The 20,766-nt window shown below is 45.8% G+C and overlaps 1 protein-coding gene across 5 annotated transcripts; it reads right to left on the reverse strand.

Moving 5' to 3' along the window:
* Positions 1-3,835: 3,835 nt before the first annotated feature.
* Positions 3,836-19,890, reverse strand: ASPDH (aspartate dehydrogenase domain containing). 5 transcript variants are annotated; one of them, XM_083408251.1, is made up of 9 exons: positions 19,736-19,890; positions 19,292-19,426; positions 14,624-14,688; positions 12,968-13,112; positions 10,578-10,662; positions 7,141-7,290; positions 6,118-6,344; positions 5,865-6,004; positions 3,836-4,046 (listed from the first exon to the last, which is right to left on the reverse strand). In XM_083408251.1, the coding sequence occupies exons 2-9, from the start codon at positions 19,321-19,323 to the stop codon at positions 4,009-4,011; spliced, it is 882 nt and encodes a 293-aa protein (XP_083264377.1). In that variant the 5' UTR covers positions 19,324-19,426; positions 19,736-19,890; the 3' UTR covers positions 3,836-4,008. The 5 variants fall into 5 exon arrangements, with proteins under 5 accessions (XP_083264377.1, XP_083264379.1, XP_083264378.1 ...); XM_083408253.1 differs by lacking the exon at positions 14,624-14,688 and adding an exon at positions 17,217-17,263; XM_083408252.1 differs by lacking the exon at positions 19,292-19,426 and having other exon boundaries at positions 19,736-19,889.
* Positions 19,891-20,766: the final 876 nt, after the last annotated feature.

A 20,766-nucleotide genomic window follows, 5' to 3' on the forward strand; every position in this document is an offset into this window, starting at 1 on the left:
GTGCTTAATGGTTATTGTGTTTGTTTAAAAACAATAAAACGGGGGGAGGTTTGAAATAATTTTTATTTGATTTAATACGACCATATAAATCCACATTTAAAGATTCCGGATCTAGTATAAGATAAAGAAGCTATAGCTTAGGGCCCCACTCTCTTGGGGGCCCCTGCAAAATTAGGAGTCTTTGTAAATTGTGTTTCTAAAGGAACTTTTGTTATTGCCAAATGCCAGTAGGTTTGCATTATTAAGTTTGTTATGAATAAAATATTTTAAGTTAGAGCTTAATAATTATTTCAGTATTAATATACTTCTTACAGTGGTACCTTGGTTTACAGACGCTTCAGGTTACAGACTCTGCTAACCCAGAAACAGTACCTCAGGTTAAGAACTTTGCTTCAGGATGAGAACAGAAATCGTGCTCCGGCAGCGTGGCGGCAACGGGAAGCCCCATTAACTAAAGTGGTACCTCATGTTAAGAACAGTTTCAGGTTAAGAACAGACCTCCAGAACGAATTAAGTTCTTAACCAGAGGTACCACTGTAGTTGTATTACAGTTCAACAATTACTTTGATAAAATACATATTTTGTTATGTGCAAAATGGCTTTAGATACCTACAGCATATATTCAACACAAAAAACAGTGTCAATTTGTTGTTGACAAAGGAGAGCTGGACATATAGAGCCCATTACCTTCAGAAGCTTAGGGCCTCATCAAACCTAAATCCGGCCCTGCCTCTGACAGTAACAATTAGGAACAAAACAAGCCAAAAGTTTACTAAGGAATGGGAGTGCTATAAAAACTTATCTTGAAAAACATTGTTCTCAAATAAAACCTTTATTATGCTTTGATTAATTTTTGCAAAAGACAAAAACAGTTATTATAACCAAACAATCTAATACCAAGAAGTGGAAAACATCTAAAGAAGGCAGTTAAGGAAAAGGAAAAATTGACTCAAATTGAGGTGGTGGATGGAAGCGAACCCAAAGGATTAGAATATTTAAGGTTTGATAATTAAATATAATAAGTATGAGGAACGGGTGGTGGGAAAGATATTTAGTGGCTATGCAATTTTTTTTTTTTATCTCTTTTCTTATGTAACTTTATTCCTAGGTGTAGCTCAAACTAAGGATGAAAAATGTATATGGATGTATGCAAAACAGAACTTAATAAAAATTATATAAAAAAAAAGATTCCTCCAAACCTCTGGACTTCCCACCTTCCCCACTGTGGGTCCTATTATTAACCTTTTCAACTGCATATTTTTTTCAATAGACCATATTTAATACAACTCCATTATCTCCATAGTACTTGCTACATTACAAGTGTTACTGCAATCCCGCTAGTGTTTTCATCTGCTTACACTGGTCTCCAAGATAAAGGTGTTTGTCAGTAGCAGTCTTGGAGCCTCCCCTGCTTAAATTCCCTTTTCTATGCAGCTGTGGGTATATTAGGAGCCCTTGTCCTCCTTCTGCCCATCTGCCCAACACGTTCCTGGAACGGAGTCTTCATTTGTGCAATTTCCAGCCCACTAGCAGAAATCTCGGGGGCGCGGGTGGTGCTGTGGGTTAAACCACAGAGCCCAGGACTTGCCGATCAGAAGGTTGATGGTTCAAATCCCCGCGACGGGGTGAGCTCCCGTTGTTCAGTCCCTGCTCCTGCCAACCTAGCAGTTCGAAAGCACGTCAAAGTGCAAGTAGATAAATAGATACCGCTCCGGCATGAAGGTCAACAGCGTTTCCGTGCGCTGCTCTGGTTCGCCAGAAGGGGCTTAGTCATGCTGGCCACATGACCCAGAAGCTGTACGCCGGCTCCCTCGGTCAATAAAGTGAGATGAGCGCCGCAACCCCAGAGTCGGTCACGACTGGACCTAATGGTCAGGGGTCCCTTTACCTTTACCTTTTAGCAGAAATCCCATGCTTTTCAAGAGCTCTGACAGACAGAAGTTCCACAGGTGCAGCTCATGCTACCGCTGCACCTTTGTTAGCAGAAGCTGACTGTTGGTGGGCGCCTGTCTGGAAAGGTGGCAACACTTAAATCTTTCATAGAGCTCTGAAAGGCCAAAATTGAGGCACATCTTCCTAACATCTGATATTACTGCCAACTATATGGTGTGGATTTGGCAAGAAGGAACTAGCAGGCGCACTTCTTACTTTCCGCAGTCATTCCTTCTTGGCTGTGCACTGCAATGTCCGACATAACCAAAACAAAAAGGGAATTCCTTAACTTCTCATGGACTTCTCTCCTTTGTGGGTCCTTACGTTAAGTTTTTTCCTCTGGCATCTTCTCTGTTAATCCAATTCTTCATTCTAGGCAACTGCAATTTGCATGTAACATACATATGTATTATCAGAATAATAATATGTCTTACAGCAGGGGCAGCCAACACGGTGTTTCTGGATTTTTTGACTACAACTCCCATCATTCCTAGCTATTCACCATGTTGTCTGTGGCTGATAAGAGCTGTAGTCCACAACATCTAAAATACCCCATTTTGGCTAACCCTGCCTTACAGAGCCACTGTCGCAGAGCTAGCGTATCCCCCCAAACAATGTTTGAAGATCTCCAGCATCTCCACCACTCCTGTAGGCAATTGGTTCCATGGCTGAGCAGGTTCAGTCTCAAGATTCAAGATTCAGTTAGATGGGACAGAGCTCTCTAGCTTGGTACAAGGCAGATTCCTACATTCCTACAAAACCTATCCTCCTGTAATTTAAGTCCATTTGATCTAGCTCTGCTTTTGTCTTTGTGACAGTTCTCCAGGTGTGTGTTCTAATGACCACTCAAGATGACCATCCCATTTTTCTTCGGCCATTTGTAGACACAGAGCCCCACAACCCGCTGTGTATTCACCCAAGCGCTCCTCAAAATGCACTCTTAACAATGGAATTCTAAAGGACCATTCTGAAATTTAGTGTACCCCGATGTGGCTGTTCAGGGGCAGCCAGTATATTTCAATGACTATTCTCAGTCATTCGTTTTAGTGTCTTCCCTTCAGATGTCATGTTTCATCCTTCTACAAATGTGAGGCAGTTTTAACTGACGAATCAGGTTACATCCCATATTATTAATAATATTTATTTAACCGCAGTTCTATCCCACTATTTTTCAATCATGGAACCCAAGGTAGCATAAGATTCCATGATCCTGTAAGTGTGGTTCCCGGCTAGTGACCCATCCAGCCACTGATCAAACCCAGACCCGCTTATCTTCAACAAGATGGTCTCCTCATGTGCCTTCAGACGATACCCTGGACCCTGCCAATAAATTAACAGCGTGAGCCTAAGCATATTTTACTTAGTGCCATTGAATTCAGTGGGCCTTATTCCTCTGTAAGCCTGTTTAGAGTTGTAATAAAAGTCTTCCTAAACTGGGTTGTAGCCTCTAATCAATAATAAACAGTGCCAAGTAAAAGAGAGAGAAAAATTGAAGTATTAATGAGTATTTTTTAAAGGGAAGGAGAAAGAGGGGGGAAACGAGCCAGGTTAAGAGGCTTCTTTCCTTATAATTAGATATTTAGTATAAGGGTTGAGGAAGGCCAGTCAGATTATCTCCCCTGGTCTTTCCCCACATCTCTTCCATTTTCTCTAATTGACAATAATATGTGTTCCTTCTGCTCCTCAATCACCGGGGGATATTTTAACTCGCCAGTGTTGCTGCAATATTGCCGTGAGTGGCACTTGGAAGAGCCCTTCCCTGTTCCTCTAAAACACCCTTGAATCATATGAAAGACTCTTGAGGGCATCTCTCTAATAGGCCAAATGGGACTTGCTCCTAAGTAAGTGTACACAGGACTGCAGAATCCAGATTGCTTGTGCGAGACAAGAAGGTTGCTGGAAATGGAAGAAGGCAGAGATAGATGGATGTTTATAGAATTGATGGATTAAAGGCATGCAGCGGGGTTTGACACTGGTATGTCTCTTCTTTCCCAGCCTTCTCAGCTCCCTACAACTGAACCTCTGGCACCCACAGAGATCGCCTGTGAATCCTCTAGAGAACAGATGCAATGAAGTTCAGCAGAGATAGACTCGGCCTCCGTGGCCCTGGCACACTGTGGAAAGGAAAAGAAAAGTCAGAGCCCAAAGGACTGCCAAACCCCATCGCCCAACAGGGCCACTCAAGACATCACGATAGACAACACAAGATGAACCGGGCAATTCTATACACTTCTACCCAGAAGTAAGTCCTATTGTGTTCAATGGAGTTTGCTTCCAGGTGAGCGGATGGAGTTCGCTGTTCCCATGCTCAGTCTTCTATGGGCTGCTTTTGAGGGTGAGTCCCCCCCCCCTTAGGGCTTTCCCCCACTAAAAATGATGATGATGATGATGGGTGCTGCAAACCTTGGTGTTCCCACCAAGCCTGCAGATACCTCCCTTCTTTGTGCACAGAGGGTTCTGCTTTGGCTACATAATCTTCTGAGAGCCAGTGTGGTGTAGTGGTTAAAAGCGGTGGACTCGCAATCTGGTGAACCGGGTTCGCGTCTCCGCTCCTCCACATGCAGCTGCTGGGTGACCTTGGGCTAGTCACACTTCTCTGAAGTCTCTCAGCCCCACTCACCTCACAGAGTGTTTGTTGTGGGGGAGGAAGGGAAAGGGGAATGTTAGCCACTTTGAGACTCCTCAAGGGGAGTGATAAAGCAGGATATCAAATCCAAACTCCTTCTCAACATGGAGAATGAGTTTGCTATTCGTATATGACAGGGATGGGGAACGTTTTCCAGCCAGAGGGCTGCGTTCTCTCCATGAGGGACCTTTGTTCCAGCCATGCAGAAGTCATCTGTTTCTAAACACACACAGCCCTCCAATCCAGGCAAGGAAGGGGTGTCATCACAGTTGAAGAAGACATTCTAGAGCAGCCTTTCTCAACCTGTGGGTCCTCAGATGTTGTTGAACTACAACTCCCATCACCCCTAGCTAGCAAGGCCAGAGCTTAGGGATGATGGGAGTTGTAGTCCAACAACATCTGGGGACATCTGCTGTTCTAGAGGTTGTGGAGCAGGGACAATGCAAGCTGTGGCCAGGGGAGGAGGTGTGGGTTGGGAGAGCACTAAGCGAGGTGTGCAGACAAGCATTTGGCTTCCAAGGCCTCGGGATCCCCATCCCGGGACATAGAATACCACCTGCATACTTTCCCTTAGACCTCTGCAACGGCTGGGGCAACACAGTCAGATGGGCGGGGTATTATTCTTATTATTGAATATGACTTCCCTATTTTCATTGGAGAAATGTTGGAGGGTATGCAATAGTATAAATAGTAAATAGTAAAATTATTATTATTATTGATTAAAGTAAAGGTAAAGGGACCCCTGACTATTAGGTCCAGTTGTGGCTGACTCTGGGGTTGCGGCGCTCATCTCGCTTTATTGGCCGAGGGAGCTGGCGTACAGCTTCCGGGTCATGTGGCCAGCATGACTAAGCCGCTTCTGGCGAACCAGAGCAGCACACGAAAACGCTGTTTACCTTCCCGCCGGAGCGGTACCTATTTATCTACTTGCACTTTGACTTGCTTTCAAACTGCTAGGTTGGCAGGAGCAGGGACCGAGCAATAGGAGCTCACCCCGTTGCGGGGATTCGAACTGCCGACCTTCTGATCGGTAAGTCCTAGGCTCTGTGGTTTAACCCACAGCGCCACCCGCCTCCCTTTTATTATTGATTAAGACATCCCTATTTTCATCGGAGAAGTGTTGGAGGGTACAAGGATGCAGTTAGCATTAAGAGTCACGATCAAAGCAAAATGTGGCACCATCATATTGGAGAATTAGGAAATGGGGAGGTTGCTGTCGCACTCAGATCTCGCTTACAAGCTTCCCGTTGGCGCTTGACTGCCCTCCCTGAGAACAGGATGCTAGACTAGGGGGTTTCATCCTCACCTAACAGGCTGCTCCAGAAAGCGGCAAAAGTGGCTGCCCCTGTGACGGCCCCACAGGCAGCTGGGTTCTTGCGCTTTGCGCTGACAGAGAAGCCGCCTTGTCCAGTGGCCTCGATTTCCACCACATGGTAATCGGGAAGGCTGTGGTGGGGAAGAGCAGTCAGTTAGACTGGAGCTTTTTAGGATGGTGGTGGCAGGCACCGTCCGTTTGCCAACATTCCCACCCACCCGGCAGGCAGAAGCCAGGGACTCACTTGGGGTCAGCTATAAGACAGCCTTTCACACCGTCGAAGCCCAGGCTGGGGGCGGCCATGCAGGCTGCTGCCATGGTGTTGACGTTGTTGGGAGCCAAGGGACACAATCTCCGCACAGGGCCATCGTAGAGGACCACACGTTCCTGCTGGGCACCTTTCGCAAGCTCCCCCAGGTGCCCACTTAGTCGGAAGCTGCTGGGGTGTTTCACCATTGTAACAGTCAGTGCCTAGAAGATGGAAGGATAAGAGTCAGAGAATTTGCCTTCCAGCCACTTAGATCAGAGGTTTTCAAGGGGTGTGGTGTGACAGAGGAGGATGGCAAGTGCGACAGGAAGATTTAAGGAACCATCAAAGAAACAGTCAAACATTTCAGTGTAGTTAATAATAATAATAATAATAATAATAATAATAATAATAATAAATATGCATTCCATCTGACTTGGCTGCCCAAACCACTCTGGGCAGCTTCCAACAAAATATTAAAAGCACAATAAAACATCACCCATTAAATAAAAAAATTCCTTCCAGTAACACCTTAGAGACCAACTAAGTTTGGTATTGGTATGAGCTTTCGTGTGCATGCACACTTCTTCAGATTCCTGGAAGGAGTTTTTTTTATTTTGTTTCGACTACAGCAGACCAGCATGGCTACCTACCTATATCTATCACCCATTAAAAACTTCCCTGAACAGGGCTGCCTTCGGAGGTCTTCTAAAAGTCAAATTGTTGCTAAATTCTGGATTAGCAATATTTCGTAATAGGGCATGATTTAAGAGTATGTGATGCATAACATAGGGCATCACCACCTAGTTCTGTCATGGAACAAAGCCAGGATTACAATGTAAACAAAAAACGTATGTTTTTACACTGCTTGAAGACCTTTTCTGATCAAGTGGTTTATAAATCTGCAATCAATCAAATCAATTCTGGTAGTCAATAAACTGCCACACACTCCTTCCTCTTTCCAGTCTTCCCATTTACCTACTCGCACTGCCAATGCGATGCCCCCCTCTGGCATCTTACCTGAAGCAACCCTCCGTCATCCAACCTCTGGATGTCTTGTCCACCCCATAAAGCCCCACTGGGGATATAGAGGGTGTGCCCGGCCTCTCTTGCAGCTTTGCGCAATTTAAGCTCGGTGTCTAAATCTGCCAAGGCTGTTGGCGATCCCACCTAGGAGAATGTAGAAACGTTTACTTTGCAGCTGCTGGTGTTGGGAAGCTAGAGGGAGAATTCTGATTTGGGTGCAGACTGGCTACTCCTCCCCATTTATTTAATGGCAAATAATTTATTTTGTTGGATGCATGCAGAATGTGGGAGAAATTAGTATCTGACCAGAGCAGTGGGGTTGGAAGGAAGTTCATTTTCAGTGGGATAAGCAGGGGGGGGGGGCGCTGTTAGGATTCTTTTCCCGTGTTGCAGTCATGGGATTGTTTATATCACATGACGGTGTATGTTTTCATTCCACATTGTGGGAAGTGACGGAGACAGGATGTTTGTATTACTGTGTTTCCATGATGTAGGACGTTTGTCCTTTGTTCTTTCTCTTTGCTGTCTGATGCTGAAGAGGAAGGAGCTGGGTTACGATGCTCCGAGTGTATATATGTAAATAAACGTTGTTGTTGTTTAGTCGTTTAGTCATGTCCGACTCTTCGTGACCCCCTGGACCAGAGCACGCCAGGCACTTCTGTCTTCCACTGCCTCCCGCAGTTTAGTCAAACTCATGCTGGTAGCTTCAAGAACACTATCCAACCATCTCGTCCTCTGTCGCCCCCTTCTCCTTGTGCCCTCCATCTTTCCCAACATCAGGGTCTTTTCCAGGGAGTCTTCTCTTCTCATGAGGTGGCCAAAGTATTGGAGTCTCAGCTTCAGGATCTGTCCTTCCAGTGAGCAGTCAGGGCTGATTTCCTTCAGAATGGAGAGGTTTGATCTTCTTGCAGTCCATGGGACTCTCAAGAGTCTCCTCCAGCACCATAATTCAAGAGTAAATAAACGTAGTTTAGCTAAATTGCTGCATTACTGAGTCTGAACGCTGACTGCCTATACTCTGCTGATCCTGAAGTGTGCTGATGCCTCTTTGTATCAGTCACTGTGATGTTTGGGCTGGAGAAAGCTTTTGAATCTCCCGAACGAACAACCAGGAGGGAGAGAACATGCCAGTCGGGCATGTGTCTCTGCCGGACTCCTACTCGTGTGTAGGACCTCCTGACAGGGGCAAGGGTTTTAAGAAGGGGAGGTCTTAGGAGGAGAGAGGCGGGAACGGAGACATTTCTGTGGCATAACCAAAGTCTGGAAAACACCATGTCAGACACCCCCAGTGTAGTTAGTATTGAGCAAGAGGAATCAGTTAAACATCAGGCAGGTGTGTAAAGAAAATGTAAAGCAGGAAGAGGAGCCCTCGGGACCTCAAATCTGGTCCATTTGCCACCTGTTGAGATTCAGCATCCAAACGATGGACAACCATGCAAAGCGTACTAGTCAAAATCACCCTCCACCCTCTCTTTTGAAGAGGCAAAGAAGCAGATGTTGTGTGGTTTGATTCCTGCCCCCCATTTCACAGGCATCTCCCAAGGGCAGCAGAACCATCAACATCATCTATTGAGCCAAAAGTTAATTTGGGCGTTTGTTTATTTTTAAGTGATTTGGAGGAGCTGCAGAACTGTTCAGGTTTTTTTTGGATTGTGCAGGCTTTAACCACAAGAGCATACAGGAAGACAAAAGAAAAATCTATTTGCACAACACGGTCAAGGCTGAGATGAGAAACTTTTCCTGCAGAAGCGGAGAAAGACAGATGCTAGACTTGTCAGGTTTGAATCGTGGGCGAGGGGTGGAGGGAGGCTGAATGAAAAGGAACACGCATGTTCCCTTAATAGGACGAGCCCAAATTGTCTCTGTTTATTGCAGGCCTTCTGTCTGGACACCAGAAATCATCTGGAGTGTTCGGAGGTTCTTGTGTTTTGTCTGGTCCCTATAAATAACACTGTGTGATGTTTAAATGCTCCTGTGGTTATTTTTTATAAATTTCTGAGCTCTAGACCAGAACTATGCTGTTAGCAGAACAAAACAAAGCTTTACAAAATAAATAGGTGAGAGAAATCTCTCTCTCTCTCTCTCTCTCACACACACACACACACACACACACACACACACACAATGGCTGGTCACAGTAAAACTGGTTCACAACAACACTATTGCACAGTGCAGAACCATTGACAAATGTAAAGAAAGGGCAAAATCTGCAGGACAGTTTATGTTATACAAACAGCATCAGAGCAGCCTCACTTACAATTTGCCAGCCCAGAACATTAAAAAATAAATAAAAATTAAGCCAGCTGCCAACACATGGCTAGGTTCATCTGCTTCCAGGTGACTTGGATATTGACAAGCTGGAAAGTGTGCAGGGGAAGGTAGCCAACATGATAAAGGGTCTGGAAGCCTGATGAGGAATGGTTGAGGGAGTTGGGTGTGTTCAGCCTGAAGAAGAGAAGATTGAGAAGTGACATGGTAGCCACCTTCCAATCTCTGAAGGGCTATCACATGGAAGATGGAGGAAGCTTGTTTTCTGCTACTCCGGAAGGGAGGACCCAAACCAATGGATGACAATGAGAAGAAGGGAGATCCCGAGAAAACTTTAGGGAGAACATTCTGAACAAGCCACCTTGGAAGATGGCGGACTCTCCTCCTTTGGAAGTTTTGAGACAGGTTGTGTGGGCATCCATTAGAGCAGGCTTCCTCAGCCCTCCAGATGTTTTGAGACTACAATTCCCATCATCCCTGACCACTGGTCCTGCTAGCTAGGGATCATGGGAGTTGTAGGCCAAAAGCATCTGGAGGGCTGAGTTTGACGAAGCCTGCGTTAGAGATTCTTTAGCTGTGATTCCTGCATTGCAGAGGGTTGGACTAGATGGCCCTTACAGGTCCCTTCCAGCTCTACAATTCCGTGATTCTATGATTGAGGCAAGAACTAAGGGTGCAGGTGGCCCCTGGGGCGGGGGAAAGTTATGGAACACTCCTCCCAGACAGACTCACCTGGCAACTGCAATAACACCTTTTCTGTGTCAAGTGAAGACCCTTTATATTCCCCTAGCTCTTTCAATACTACCTGTATCATGCAATTTAGATCTTTTGATGCTGCGTTTTAGGCTATGTCATATGGATTTTATGCTGATTTTGTTGACGGAGGAGATATTTGTTTGATACTGGCTTTTGCTTTATTTGGATTCTATTTTCTATTCTACCTTTGGGGGGGGGGAACACATTTTGTATATCACCCAGGGGATTGTGTTGATGGGAAGAATAAAAATGTGTTTGGGGCAGGGCAAAAGTGTGTGGGGGGGGGAGAATGATGATTCTCATTGAACCAACCAAGCCAAGGTCAGAAAGGCGATCTAACTAACCACACCTTGAAGGGGGTGTCCTGGTGCCAGATGCCTCTTTCTGAAGGCACCTGCAGCCCTTACCATGAAATCTGCAGCTTTCAGAAAGGACTCCCCGTGATCTTGGACAATGCAGGGATGGGCCACTTCAATGATGATGTCAGCCCGCCTTTGGAGAGAGGAGAGAGGCATGGTAAGATGGCTGGATCTGTAATTGTGCCAAGGTCACTCTGGATGAGGGTCCAAGCCAAACTTTAGTGGCAAGTGTGGGGAATGGCAATCTGGTCCCCCACCATAGCTGTCAACTTACAGATTTGAAAATAAGGGACCAGCAGACTCAAAAATAAGGGATCAGCAGCCAAAATAAGGGATTTTCAGAACACAGATATGTTCGACTTCTGAGCCCCTCCGAGCCAAAGGCAGAAAGCCCAGCCAGCAGCCAAACAAAGCCTCAAATGGTGCTTCCCACAGCGCAGCAACCCGGCAAAGGGGATGCAGCAAGGAAAACCACTTTCACCTCTCCGCTGGGAAGCGCTGAGCAAAGGCGAGTCCCCAGGACATGCAAGCTCCACACCCGAGTCGTTCTTAGACTCCTTATTGGGTGAGCAACGCAGCCAAGCAACACAGTTGGAGCCTCCCTCCTCCCTGACCAGCAGGGAGGGAGGGAGAGGAGCTGCTTCCTTTGAAACCCGGGAAATTTAAGGGACATCATCAATAAGGGACAGCAGCGGGACACAGCGCTAGGATAAGGGACTTTCCCGCCAAATAAGGGACGGTTGATAGCTATGTCCCCCACTCTAAGTCCCCCATCTTTGGACGACTGATTTGCAGTGGCTCTCCAGAGTTTTCCTAGCCCTACCTGGAGAAGCTGGGGATTGAACCCAACTTGCCTGTGCACTGTCTTGCCAGGGTGGTGCATGCCCAGGTTATCTCCCGCTTGCACTACTGCAATGCGCTCTACCTTTGAAGGTGACTTGGAAACTATAACTAATCCAGAATGCAGCAGTGACACTGGTGACTGGGAGTGGCTGCTGAGACCATATAACACTGGTCCTGAAAGATCTACATTGGCTCCCAGCACGTTTCCGAGCACAATTCAAAGTGTTGCTACTGACCTTTTAAGCCCTAAAAGGCCTCGGGCCTGTAAACCTGAAGGAGCGTCTTCACCCCCATCGTTCAGCCCGCACACTGAGGTCCAGCTCCGAGGGCCTTCTGGCAGTTCCCTCACTGCAAAAAGTGAAGTTACAGGGAACCAGGCAGAGGGCCTTCTTGGTAGTGGCACCCACCCCGTGGAACACCCTCTCATCAGATGTCAGGGAGATAAGTAACTATACGACCTTTAGAAGATATCTGAAGGCAGCCCTGTATAAGGAAGGTTTTTTTTAATGTTAAATGTTTTATTTTTTACATATGTTGGAAACCACCCAGTGTCTGGGGCAACCTAATCAGATGGGTACAAACAACAACAACAACAAAACCTTTGGCATGCAAAGTATCTGCTCTGTCAATGAGCTATGGCAACATTGTGAAAGGTCAGTGCAATCCTAGGACTGCTTACTTGGATGCAGAGATGGGGGAGAAATGAGACTCAATTCACATTGTAAGGTAAACCTACATAATTCACACTTTCCAAAATGATATATGAACTGAAATATATCCTTTGAAATTCACACTCCTCTGAATTTTGCAATGCAGTTCTCCAGGAAATATGAAAATAACATATAAAAATATATTAGGGGATGCTTCGTTGCAAAAATGTATATATTATGCAAAAAATTATATTGTCTATTAGAAGAAATTGCACTAAAATGCCAGTGAATTTTCATGAGGACTTACAACATATACAGTCGTATCTTGGAAGTCAAATGGAATCTGTTCCGGAAGTCCGTTGGACTTCCAAAGTATTTAACTTCCATATTGTGGCTTCTGATTGGCTGCAGGAAGCTCCTGCAGCCGATCGGAAGCCCGGCCAGATGTTCGGCTTCCAAAAGAACGTTCGAAAGCAGTCACTTCCGGGTTTCGATCATTTGGGAGCCAAAACGTCCAAGTTCCAAGGTGTTTGACAACCAAGGTACGGCTGTACATATATCACAGGCTGATGCAGAAAGGTGGGGGAACCAAAATTTAAGATTGCGAAAAGTGAAATTGACAGATAAATTCCCCCTTACTTGGGTGCAAGTGCCAGTGAGATTGATGAGACTTACTCCCAGGTAGGCCTACAGGGGAATGCAGGCTGAGTGTTTATCTCAAAGTATTGTGGCATGGGCGTAGCCAAGATTTTTGTAGGGGGGGGCAGGCCTTTCGTTAGGGGGGCAGAACCTCGGCTACGTATTTTTATCTATGGGGGGGCAGCTGCCCCTCCCTTCCTCCTCCTTGGCTACATCCATGGTTCATGGTGGTTCATTTTCTTTATCCTCGCCATTACACATACACGTGTGAAAGCAGCCAAGTCCTGGCTGGGCTTGCTTGCTCACCGCTCCAAGAAGTCCGTCAGCTTCCCCAGCTGCAGCTCCTCTGGCACTGTCCCCACCAGCTTCCTGGCATCCCGGTTCCAAACAAAGGCCAGCTCCAGCCCATGTCGGAGTCCGTCATCTTGTAGCCGTTTCACCAGGTACTGGCCTGGAGACAGAAAGTGGAACAGAAAAGTATCACAGATCCAGGAACTTGGCTCTGTGTCTCAAACACCTGCTGCCCCATCAAATCTGTTTCTTGCAGAAGCACGAATGCCCGTCTACTAATTCCTGGCATCATTTCCCAGGATTTCTCAAACTCTGACACAGACTAACATCACAACAAAGACAGAGAGAGAGAGAGAGAAATGGTGTTCTCTTAGGATGCAGAGCTCATTTTTGTCCTTTGGGTGGCATCTTTTCGAGTTCCCAGCAAAGGAATCAGTTTCCATGCCCTGTTTTGTGAGTGCCAAGAAAGATCTGCCTGGCCACAGTGGGAAAACAGGAAGATATTATTCTGAACCTGCAAAGCAATTATTTTCTTCTTAAAGAAGTAATACATTCAGAAGTACAGTGGTACCTCAGGATGCGAACGGGATCCGTTCCGGAGCCACATTCACATCCTGAATAGAACGTAAGACGCGACAGCGCGTCTGTGTGGGTCGTGTTTTGAGCATCTGCGCATGGGTGTGTGGCGAAACCCGGATGTAACGTGCTCCGTTACTTCTGGGTTGCCGCGGAGAGCAACCCGAAAGTGCTCAACCTGAAGCACATTCAACCCAAAGTATGACTGTAAAGGTAAAGGACCCCTGGATGGTTAAGTCTAGTCAAAGGCGACTATAGGGTTGCAGCGCCCATCTCGCTTTCAGGCAAAGGGAGCCGGCGTTTGCCCATAGACAGCTTTCCAGATCATGTGGCCAGCATGACTAAACCGCTTCTGACACAACGGAACACCATGATGGAAACCAGAGCGCACAGAAACTCCATTTACCTTCCCGCCACAGCAGTACCTGTTTATCTACTTGCACTGGTGTCTGCTAGGTTGGCAGGAGCTGGGACAGAGCAATGGGCGCTCACCCCATCGCAGGGATTCGAACCGACAACCTTCCGATTGACAAGCCCAAGAGGCTCAGTGGTTTAGACCACAGCGCCACCCACATCTCTATACATTTAGAAGTAGAGAACTTCCCCACTAGGTTTCACCTCCAGCACAAATCAATGGCAGGGCGACACAAATAATTTAGCAGGAATGAGGAACTTGCACCCTTCCCAATGTTGCCGGATTGCCATCAGCCCCAGCCAGGGTAGTCAATGGTGAGGCATGGGTGGAAGGATCCATCAGGTCTCTCAGTTTCTTAGCCACTCTGGCCCACAAACTCACTGGTACAGAGGACTCCTTTCATCAAGTTTGTGGGCCACACCTCCAAATGTTACATGGACATGGAAATATAACAAGTATTCTGAGAATCATCAGGTCTTTTCCAAAACAGGACAGGATAAATTGTTTTATGAAACACATTGTGTGTGTGTGTTTTAAATTTTATTTTGAAATAAAAGACATAATAGAGGACTGGACAGTGGGAAAAGGTACTCAACAAAGGGAGAAAACACATTGCCTAGGAAAGCCATCTTCAGAATCAGATGGACAGAGGAGGGAAATGGTCAAGAAACACCACCTACCTAGATGCCCATAGCCCACAATTCCAACCCGTCTTCTCCTTTGGTCCCCAGACATTCTGCCTGTCCTGCTTTAAGAAAACAACAGATATGGGATATTGTTCACTGCAGAGAAGCATGGATCAGGGACTGAAAGGGTTTGAATGCCTACCCATATTTACGCCACAGATCTAACAGTGAAATCCTATACGTGTCTTCTAGAAACTTGAGGCCCCTAGAGTTTAGTGGTATTTACTTGAAGGTACGTAAGTGTACACAGCAGAGCAATTTCTGGCCCTCCAGTCATTGCTGGATCCCAACACCCATCAGGCCCCGTCAGCATGCCCAATGGTCAGGGATGATGGGAGTTGTAGTCCAGCAATATTTGAGGGCCATCATTGGTATGCAGGATTGCACCCCAAATTCACCACTGGGCAAAACACTCCCTGCTTCGTCTTCATTTGGATTCCCAAGGCGAAAAAATATTAATTGTAGCAATAATATTTGCATAAAGCAAATACGAAAACCCATTGTAAATTTTAAAGTGGATTGCATGTTTGTACAGGTTAAGCATCCGCCTGCAGTGCTCTCTGTGTGCGCACGTATAAAAAGATGTACAAAGAGAGAAAGAGCTCCTGTGCCGTTTGACACTTCAGAGTGAGCAGCTATTTGAATTTAAGAGCCGATTCTTCACCTTCACACCCCCTAGATTTCTCATTACTCATTTAATTGATCAGCCGCAGCTGGATCTGTGTGAATGGATTCCGCTGAAAAGCATTTATGTTTTGAGATGGTATGATAGCGCCTGCAAGACATCAGTGGATGTTGCTTCATCACTTGATAGGCATGCGTGTGAAAGAGCCCTAAGAAAATATGCCTGTCTTTCCTTCCCTGTTCATCCTTTGAATCGTGCATCCCTGTTTCTTCTCTTTTACATTTTGTTCCACTTCTGCCACCATTGACACCCGTCTGCCTCTACATCAAGGGTGAGGAACCTATGGTTTGGCATAGGGCAGATTTTTTATTCAGTTTGCATTATATATACATAATAGTGGTGCCTCGCAAGACAAAAAGAATCCGTTCCGTGAGTCTCTTCGTCTAGCGGTTTTTTCGTCTTGCGAAGCAACCCTATTAGCGGATTAGCGCTATTAGCGGTTTAGCGGCTATTAAAGGCTTAAGGGATTAGCGGATTAGCTGCTAAAAGGCTATTAGCAGCTTAGTGCCTTAGAAAAAGGGGGTGGGGAGCGGAAAAAAATTGCAGGAACTCGCAAGACATTTTCGTTTTGCGAAGCAAGCCCATAGAGAAATTCGTCCTGCGAAGCACCTCCAAAACGGAAAACCCTTTAGTCTAGCGGGTTTTCCGTCTTGCGAGGCATTCGTCTTGCGGGGCACCACTGTAATTGCAATTTTATACATTTCAATAATTTTACAATAATTTTAACATTTCTAAACTTGAATTCCTTCCCCATCTTTCTGTGGTTCCTTAAATTTATTTTTCATATTTTCTGCATATTCCAAATTAACTTAATCATTTGTTCATCTACTTTAAACGTATACTCTTATAAAACTGCAGGTTATTACATTAAGCCTTGTTACATTAAGTTCTTATCTGTTCACAGTTTGTTTGTAAATATCCAAAAAAACCATTTCCATTCTTTTATGAAAAGTTTGTTATCTTGAGTTCTTATTTTTCTGGTAAGTTTGCCATTTCTGCGTATTCCATAAGTTTTTGTACCCATTCTTCTTTCGTCGGGACTTCTCCTTCTTTCCATTAAAACATCTTCTTTGCACTTAAAACTGAATCTATCACACTTTCCAAAACAATATGAGAACCGGAACGCCCCCATCTTTTGAAATTTGCATTTATCCGAATGTTGCGATGCAGTTCTCTAACCACCCAAGGTTTACAAAAATGTATATACTAAGGGGAAACGTGCATTTGAAATGAATGCATTTGTTAAAACAACATACAGAAATTAATTATGTTATGGGAAATTGCTCACAAAAATTAGTCAAAACTGCGTGCAAACCTGTGTTCATCAGAAGAAATCCGTACTAAAATGTTGAAGAATTTTCATGGGTATTTAAAAACAAAACCCACCACTTGCTGCAGAAACGTGAAGATTGGAAATGTGAGCGAGCGAGATGACTAATCCTTCCATCCTTACCCATCTGCCATCCATATGTAGTCAGAGATGATGGGTGTTGTAGTCTAGGAATGTCTGTACAGTGGTACCTCAGGTTAAGTACTTAATTCGTTCCAGAGGTCCGTTCTTAACCTGAAACTGTTCTTAACCTGAAGCACCACTTTAGCTAATGGGGCCTCCTGCTGCTGCCGCACCGCCGGAACACAATTTCTGTTCATATCCTGAAGCAAAGTTCTTAACCTGAAGCACTATTTCTGGGTTAGCAGAGTCTGTAACCTGAAGCATATGTAACCTGAAGTGTATGTAACCCGAGGTACCACTGTATTAGCTACCACTCCTCTCTCTTTATTTCTTTGTCTGATCATTCCAGTTAGTTAATAACTCACCATCCAAAACAGACTTTATATCTCACCTTCCACCAGCCCCATACCTATAGCCCCCAAACCCCTCCACTTTTTGAACTGACTCACCTGAGTCGGTTGCACTGATTCTCTGGCACTCAGGCAACTGCAGGATACTAGCACAAAACAGAGGACTTATTTGTATCGGTGCCCTTTGGTCAATTAATCCCTGGAGGATGTTAATTATTAGCCTGGGGCCTGCAATTCCCCAGAGAATGGGTTGTTGGCAGGCAGGCATTAGTTAGAAGACAGCTAGTGAAATTCCCTCGTAAACTCTGCCGAGCTGCTTCTTGGCTATATAGCATCAAATAATGACTTGGATATGTGAATGCGTCGTCACAGATTAATTGCCACAGGTAGCATTTTTATGTTGTCATTACACGCTCCTTGCACTTCCAAGTACTGCAATGTTCCAGGGGCATCACTTTAGGGCTGGCAGTGCAATCTTATTCATGTCTGCTCGGAAGAAGTCCCACTGAGATCAGTCGGACTTACTCCCAGCTATGTGTGTGTAGGATTTCAGCTTTGTGTTTTGTTAGGGGCTTTATAAAAAATATATTTGTAAAAGAGGAGCAGCTTCTTGTGTATTCACTAAAGACAGGGGGAGAAGTACCACTCATTTCACATTTTAATGCGAACCTATTCAGTTAGCAAAGGGACGTGGGTGGTGCTGTGGGTTAAACCACAGAGCCTAGGATTTGCTGATCAGAAGGTCAGCTGTTCGAATCCCCGCGACGGGGTGAGCTCCTGTTGCTCGGTCCCTGCTCCTGCCAACCTAGCAGTTCGAAAGCACGTCAAAGTGCAAGTAGATAAATAGGTACCACTCCAGCAGGAAGGTAAACGGTGTTTCTGTGCGCTGCTCTGGTTTGCCAGAAGCGGCTTAGTCATGCTGGCCACATGACCTGGAAACTGTACGCCGGCTCCCTCGGCCAATAAAGTGAGGTGAGCGCGCAACCCCAGAGTCGGCCACGACTGGACCAAATGGTCAGGGGTCCCTTTACCTATTCAATTGGCAGTTCTGCAAAAAAAATACATGAACCAAAACATAGCTATTCTTCAAAATCTGCACTTCTTGAACCTGACAACATGTACACAAATGAATATACGGGTATATCAGGCGAAAGTTTGCATTTTAAAAAAATAGTGAGCATAAGAAGAGAAGAAGAAGAGTTTGGATTTGATATCCCGCCTTTCACTCCCTTTAAGGAGTCTCAAAGCGGCTAACATTCTCCTTTCCCTTCCTCCCCCACAACAAACACTCTGTAAGGTGAGTGGGGCTGAGAGACTTCAGAGAAGTGTGACTGGCCCAAGGTCACCCAACAGCTGCATGTGGAGGAGCAGAGACGCGAACCTGGTTCCCCAGATTACGAGACTACCGCTCTTAACCACTACACCACACTGGTGTAATATAATATGCATTATATTAAGATAAATTGCTTGCTAAGCTGTTTATTTGGAGAAACATGCACCAAAGCACTGGTGAGTTCTCAAGAGGATTTTTATTTTCTGCAAAGTGATGTGGACATGGGGCAATCTGAACTGAAGACTGAAAAAATAAGAAACAGTGGAACTGAAATTGACAGGTTTATCCATCCCTAGCATTCGCTCACATCCACAAACACGCTTCCAGTTCCAGCTAAGGGACAAACCAGATGCAATGTTGATTGTGTCGTTTGAGGTTTCTGTTGTGTTTTGGGCCGTGCTTGGAATGACTGCTAGTTCAGATGAATAATGTTTCTGTTGACTATTGTGCCTCTCTGTCCTGGTATAAGCCTTGGCCTGCTTCCCCTTCATTTATCCCTCTTCCTCCTACACTTGCAAACTTGCGTTTTTGCTTGTTCATCCCCCGCCCAAACGCTTGACAAATGCTGAATTTGCACATTTGCCCCGGTGAACTCACAGACAACCGATAAATTGGCTGCAGCACACGGAAAAAGTTTGCTCCGAAAGTGGGATGGGATCAAGCAGACTGAACTTTCTGAGAAAAGGAATGAGTAGACGAATTAACAGGGAATCCAGAACCCTATTCAGGTGTCCTTGCCCAAACCTGCATAGGAAAAAGCACATGCCAGCTCTCCCTTCAACTCCACATTGCATGTCAGCTCCTATTCCACCATTGCCACACTGAGCAGGAATGTATTTACCTGTTCAGCTGAATGTATTTAGGAGCCTCCATGCAATATCAAGGTTCCCAAGCGCAGGGAAGGTTATTCCTGTGTCCGTAGAATCACAGAATCGTAGAGTTGGATGAGACGTCAATGGTCATCTAGTCCAACCCCCTGCAATGTAGGAATCTCAGCGAAAGCATCCATGACAGATGGCCACACAACCTCTGCTGAAAAACCTCCAAGGTGTGGGAATGTTCAGGGATGCAGGAGAGGATATATTGTTTGATTATAGCCTTTCCAACTTGTGTTAACAAGTTCACATTTTAGCAGAGTAACATTCCCCTTTTTAAACACACAGCGGATGCGTTTGCTCAGGTTCGATAAAGCCTCTATAATAATTGTTCTGGTATTTTCCCCTTATTCCCTCATAAAAGATAACAGGCACAGTCTTCTATAAAAGTATAAAAAGAGTTTACTCACATTCTGTTCACCATCGGATCCCAGAAGGCAGACTTAGCTTAGAAAAGTAACATACACCTGGAAACTATCCCAAAAAGAGACAGTCCCTTTGTCCTCTCATGGCTGGAGGCCAAGAGAGCATTCCTCAAGGAAAGTAGTCATAGAGAGGGAGATGGCTGCCCTGCCCTGTGCTTTTGTCGTTACCTGCACAGGTGAGGCCACACCCACCTCTAGTCACATGAGGAGAACGTCCGTCCCAGCCCAGAAGGAAACAGGAAGTTTACCTGCTGGCTGGACAAACATTCCTCCCCATGTGTAAACATGTTCACTCTAGGAATGTTGTACTTGACTGCTCTTGTGTTTCACATCCCACACAAGGAAGGAGAGTCCGCAACCTCCCTAGGGAAGCCGTTCCACTGTTGAACAGATCTTACCATCAGAAGGTTCTTCCTGATGTTTGGTTGTAATCTGCTTTCTTGTAACATGAAGCCATGGGTTCGAGTCCTACCCCCTACCCAGGAGAAAACAAGCTGGTTCCCTCTTCCATGTTACAGCCTCTAAGGTATTTGAAGGTGGCCCTCAGATCTCCTCTCAGTCTCCTCTTTTCCAGGCTAAGCATACCAAAATCCTTCAACCGCTCCTCAGAGGGCATGGTTTCCAGACCCTTGATCATCTTGGTTGCCCTCCTCTACACATGTTCCAGCTTGTCAACATCCTTCTTAAATTGTGGTCTCCAGAGATGTTCCTGCTCCATGTGGGAAGCTCAGATTTGCAGGTGGTACCCAGGGGGACACTGGGCACAGGGCTAGCATGTGTGGCCTGCTCCTCCGTACGTGGCACCAGGCAGTGTGGAGCAGTGGTTACAGTGTTGGACTAGGGCCTGGAAGATAAAGGTAAAGGTACCCCTGCCCGTACGGGCCAGTCTTGACAGACTCTAGGGTTGTGCGCCCATCTCACTCAAAGAGGCCAAGGGCCAGCGCTGTCCGAAGACACTTCCGGGTCATGTGGCCAGCGTGACATCGCTGCTCTGGTGAGCCAGAGCCGCACACGGA

The sequence above is a fragment of the Podarcis tiliguerta genome (genome assembly GCF_965153285.1).
Source record: "Podarcis tiliguerta genome assembly, chromosome: 13".
Taxonomy (NCBI): domain Eukaryota; kingdom Metazoa; phylum Chordata; class Lepidosauria; order Squamata; family Lacertidae; genus Podarcis; species Podarcis tiliguerta.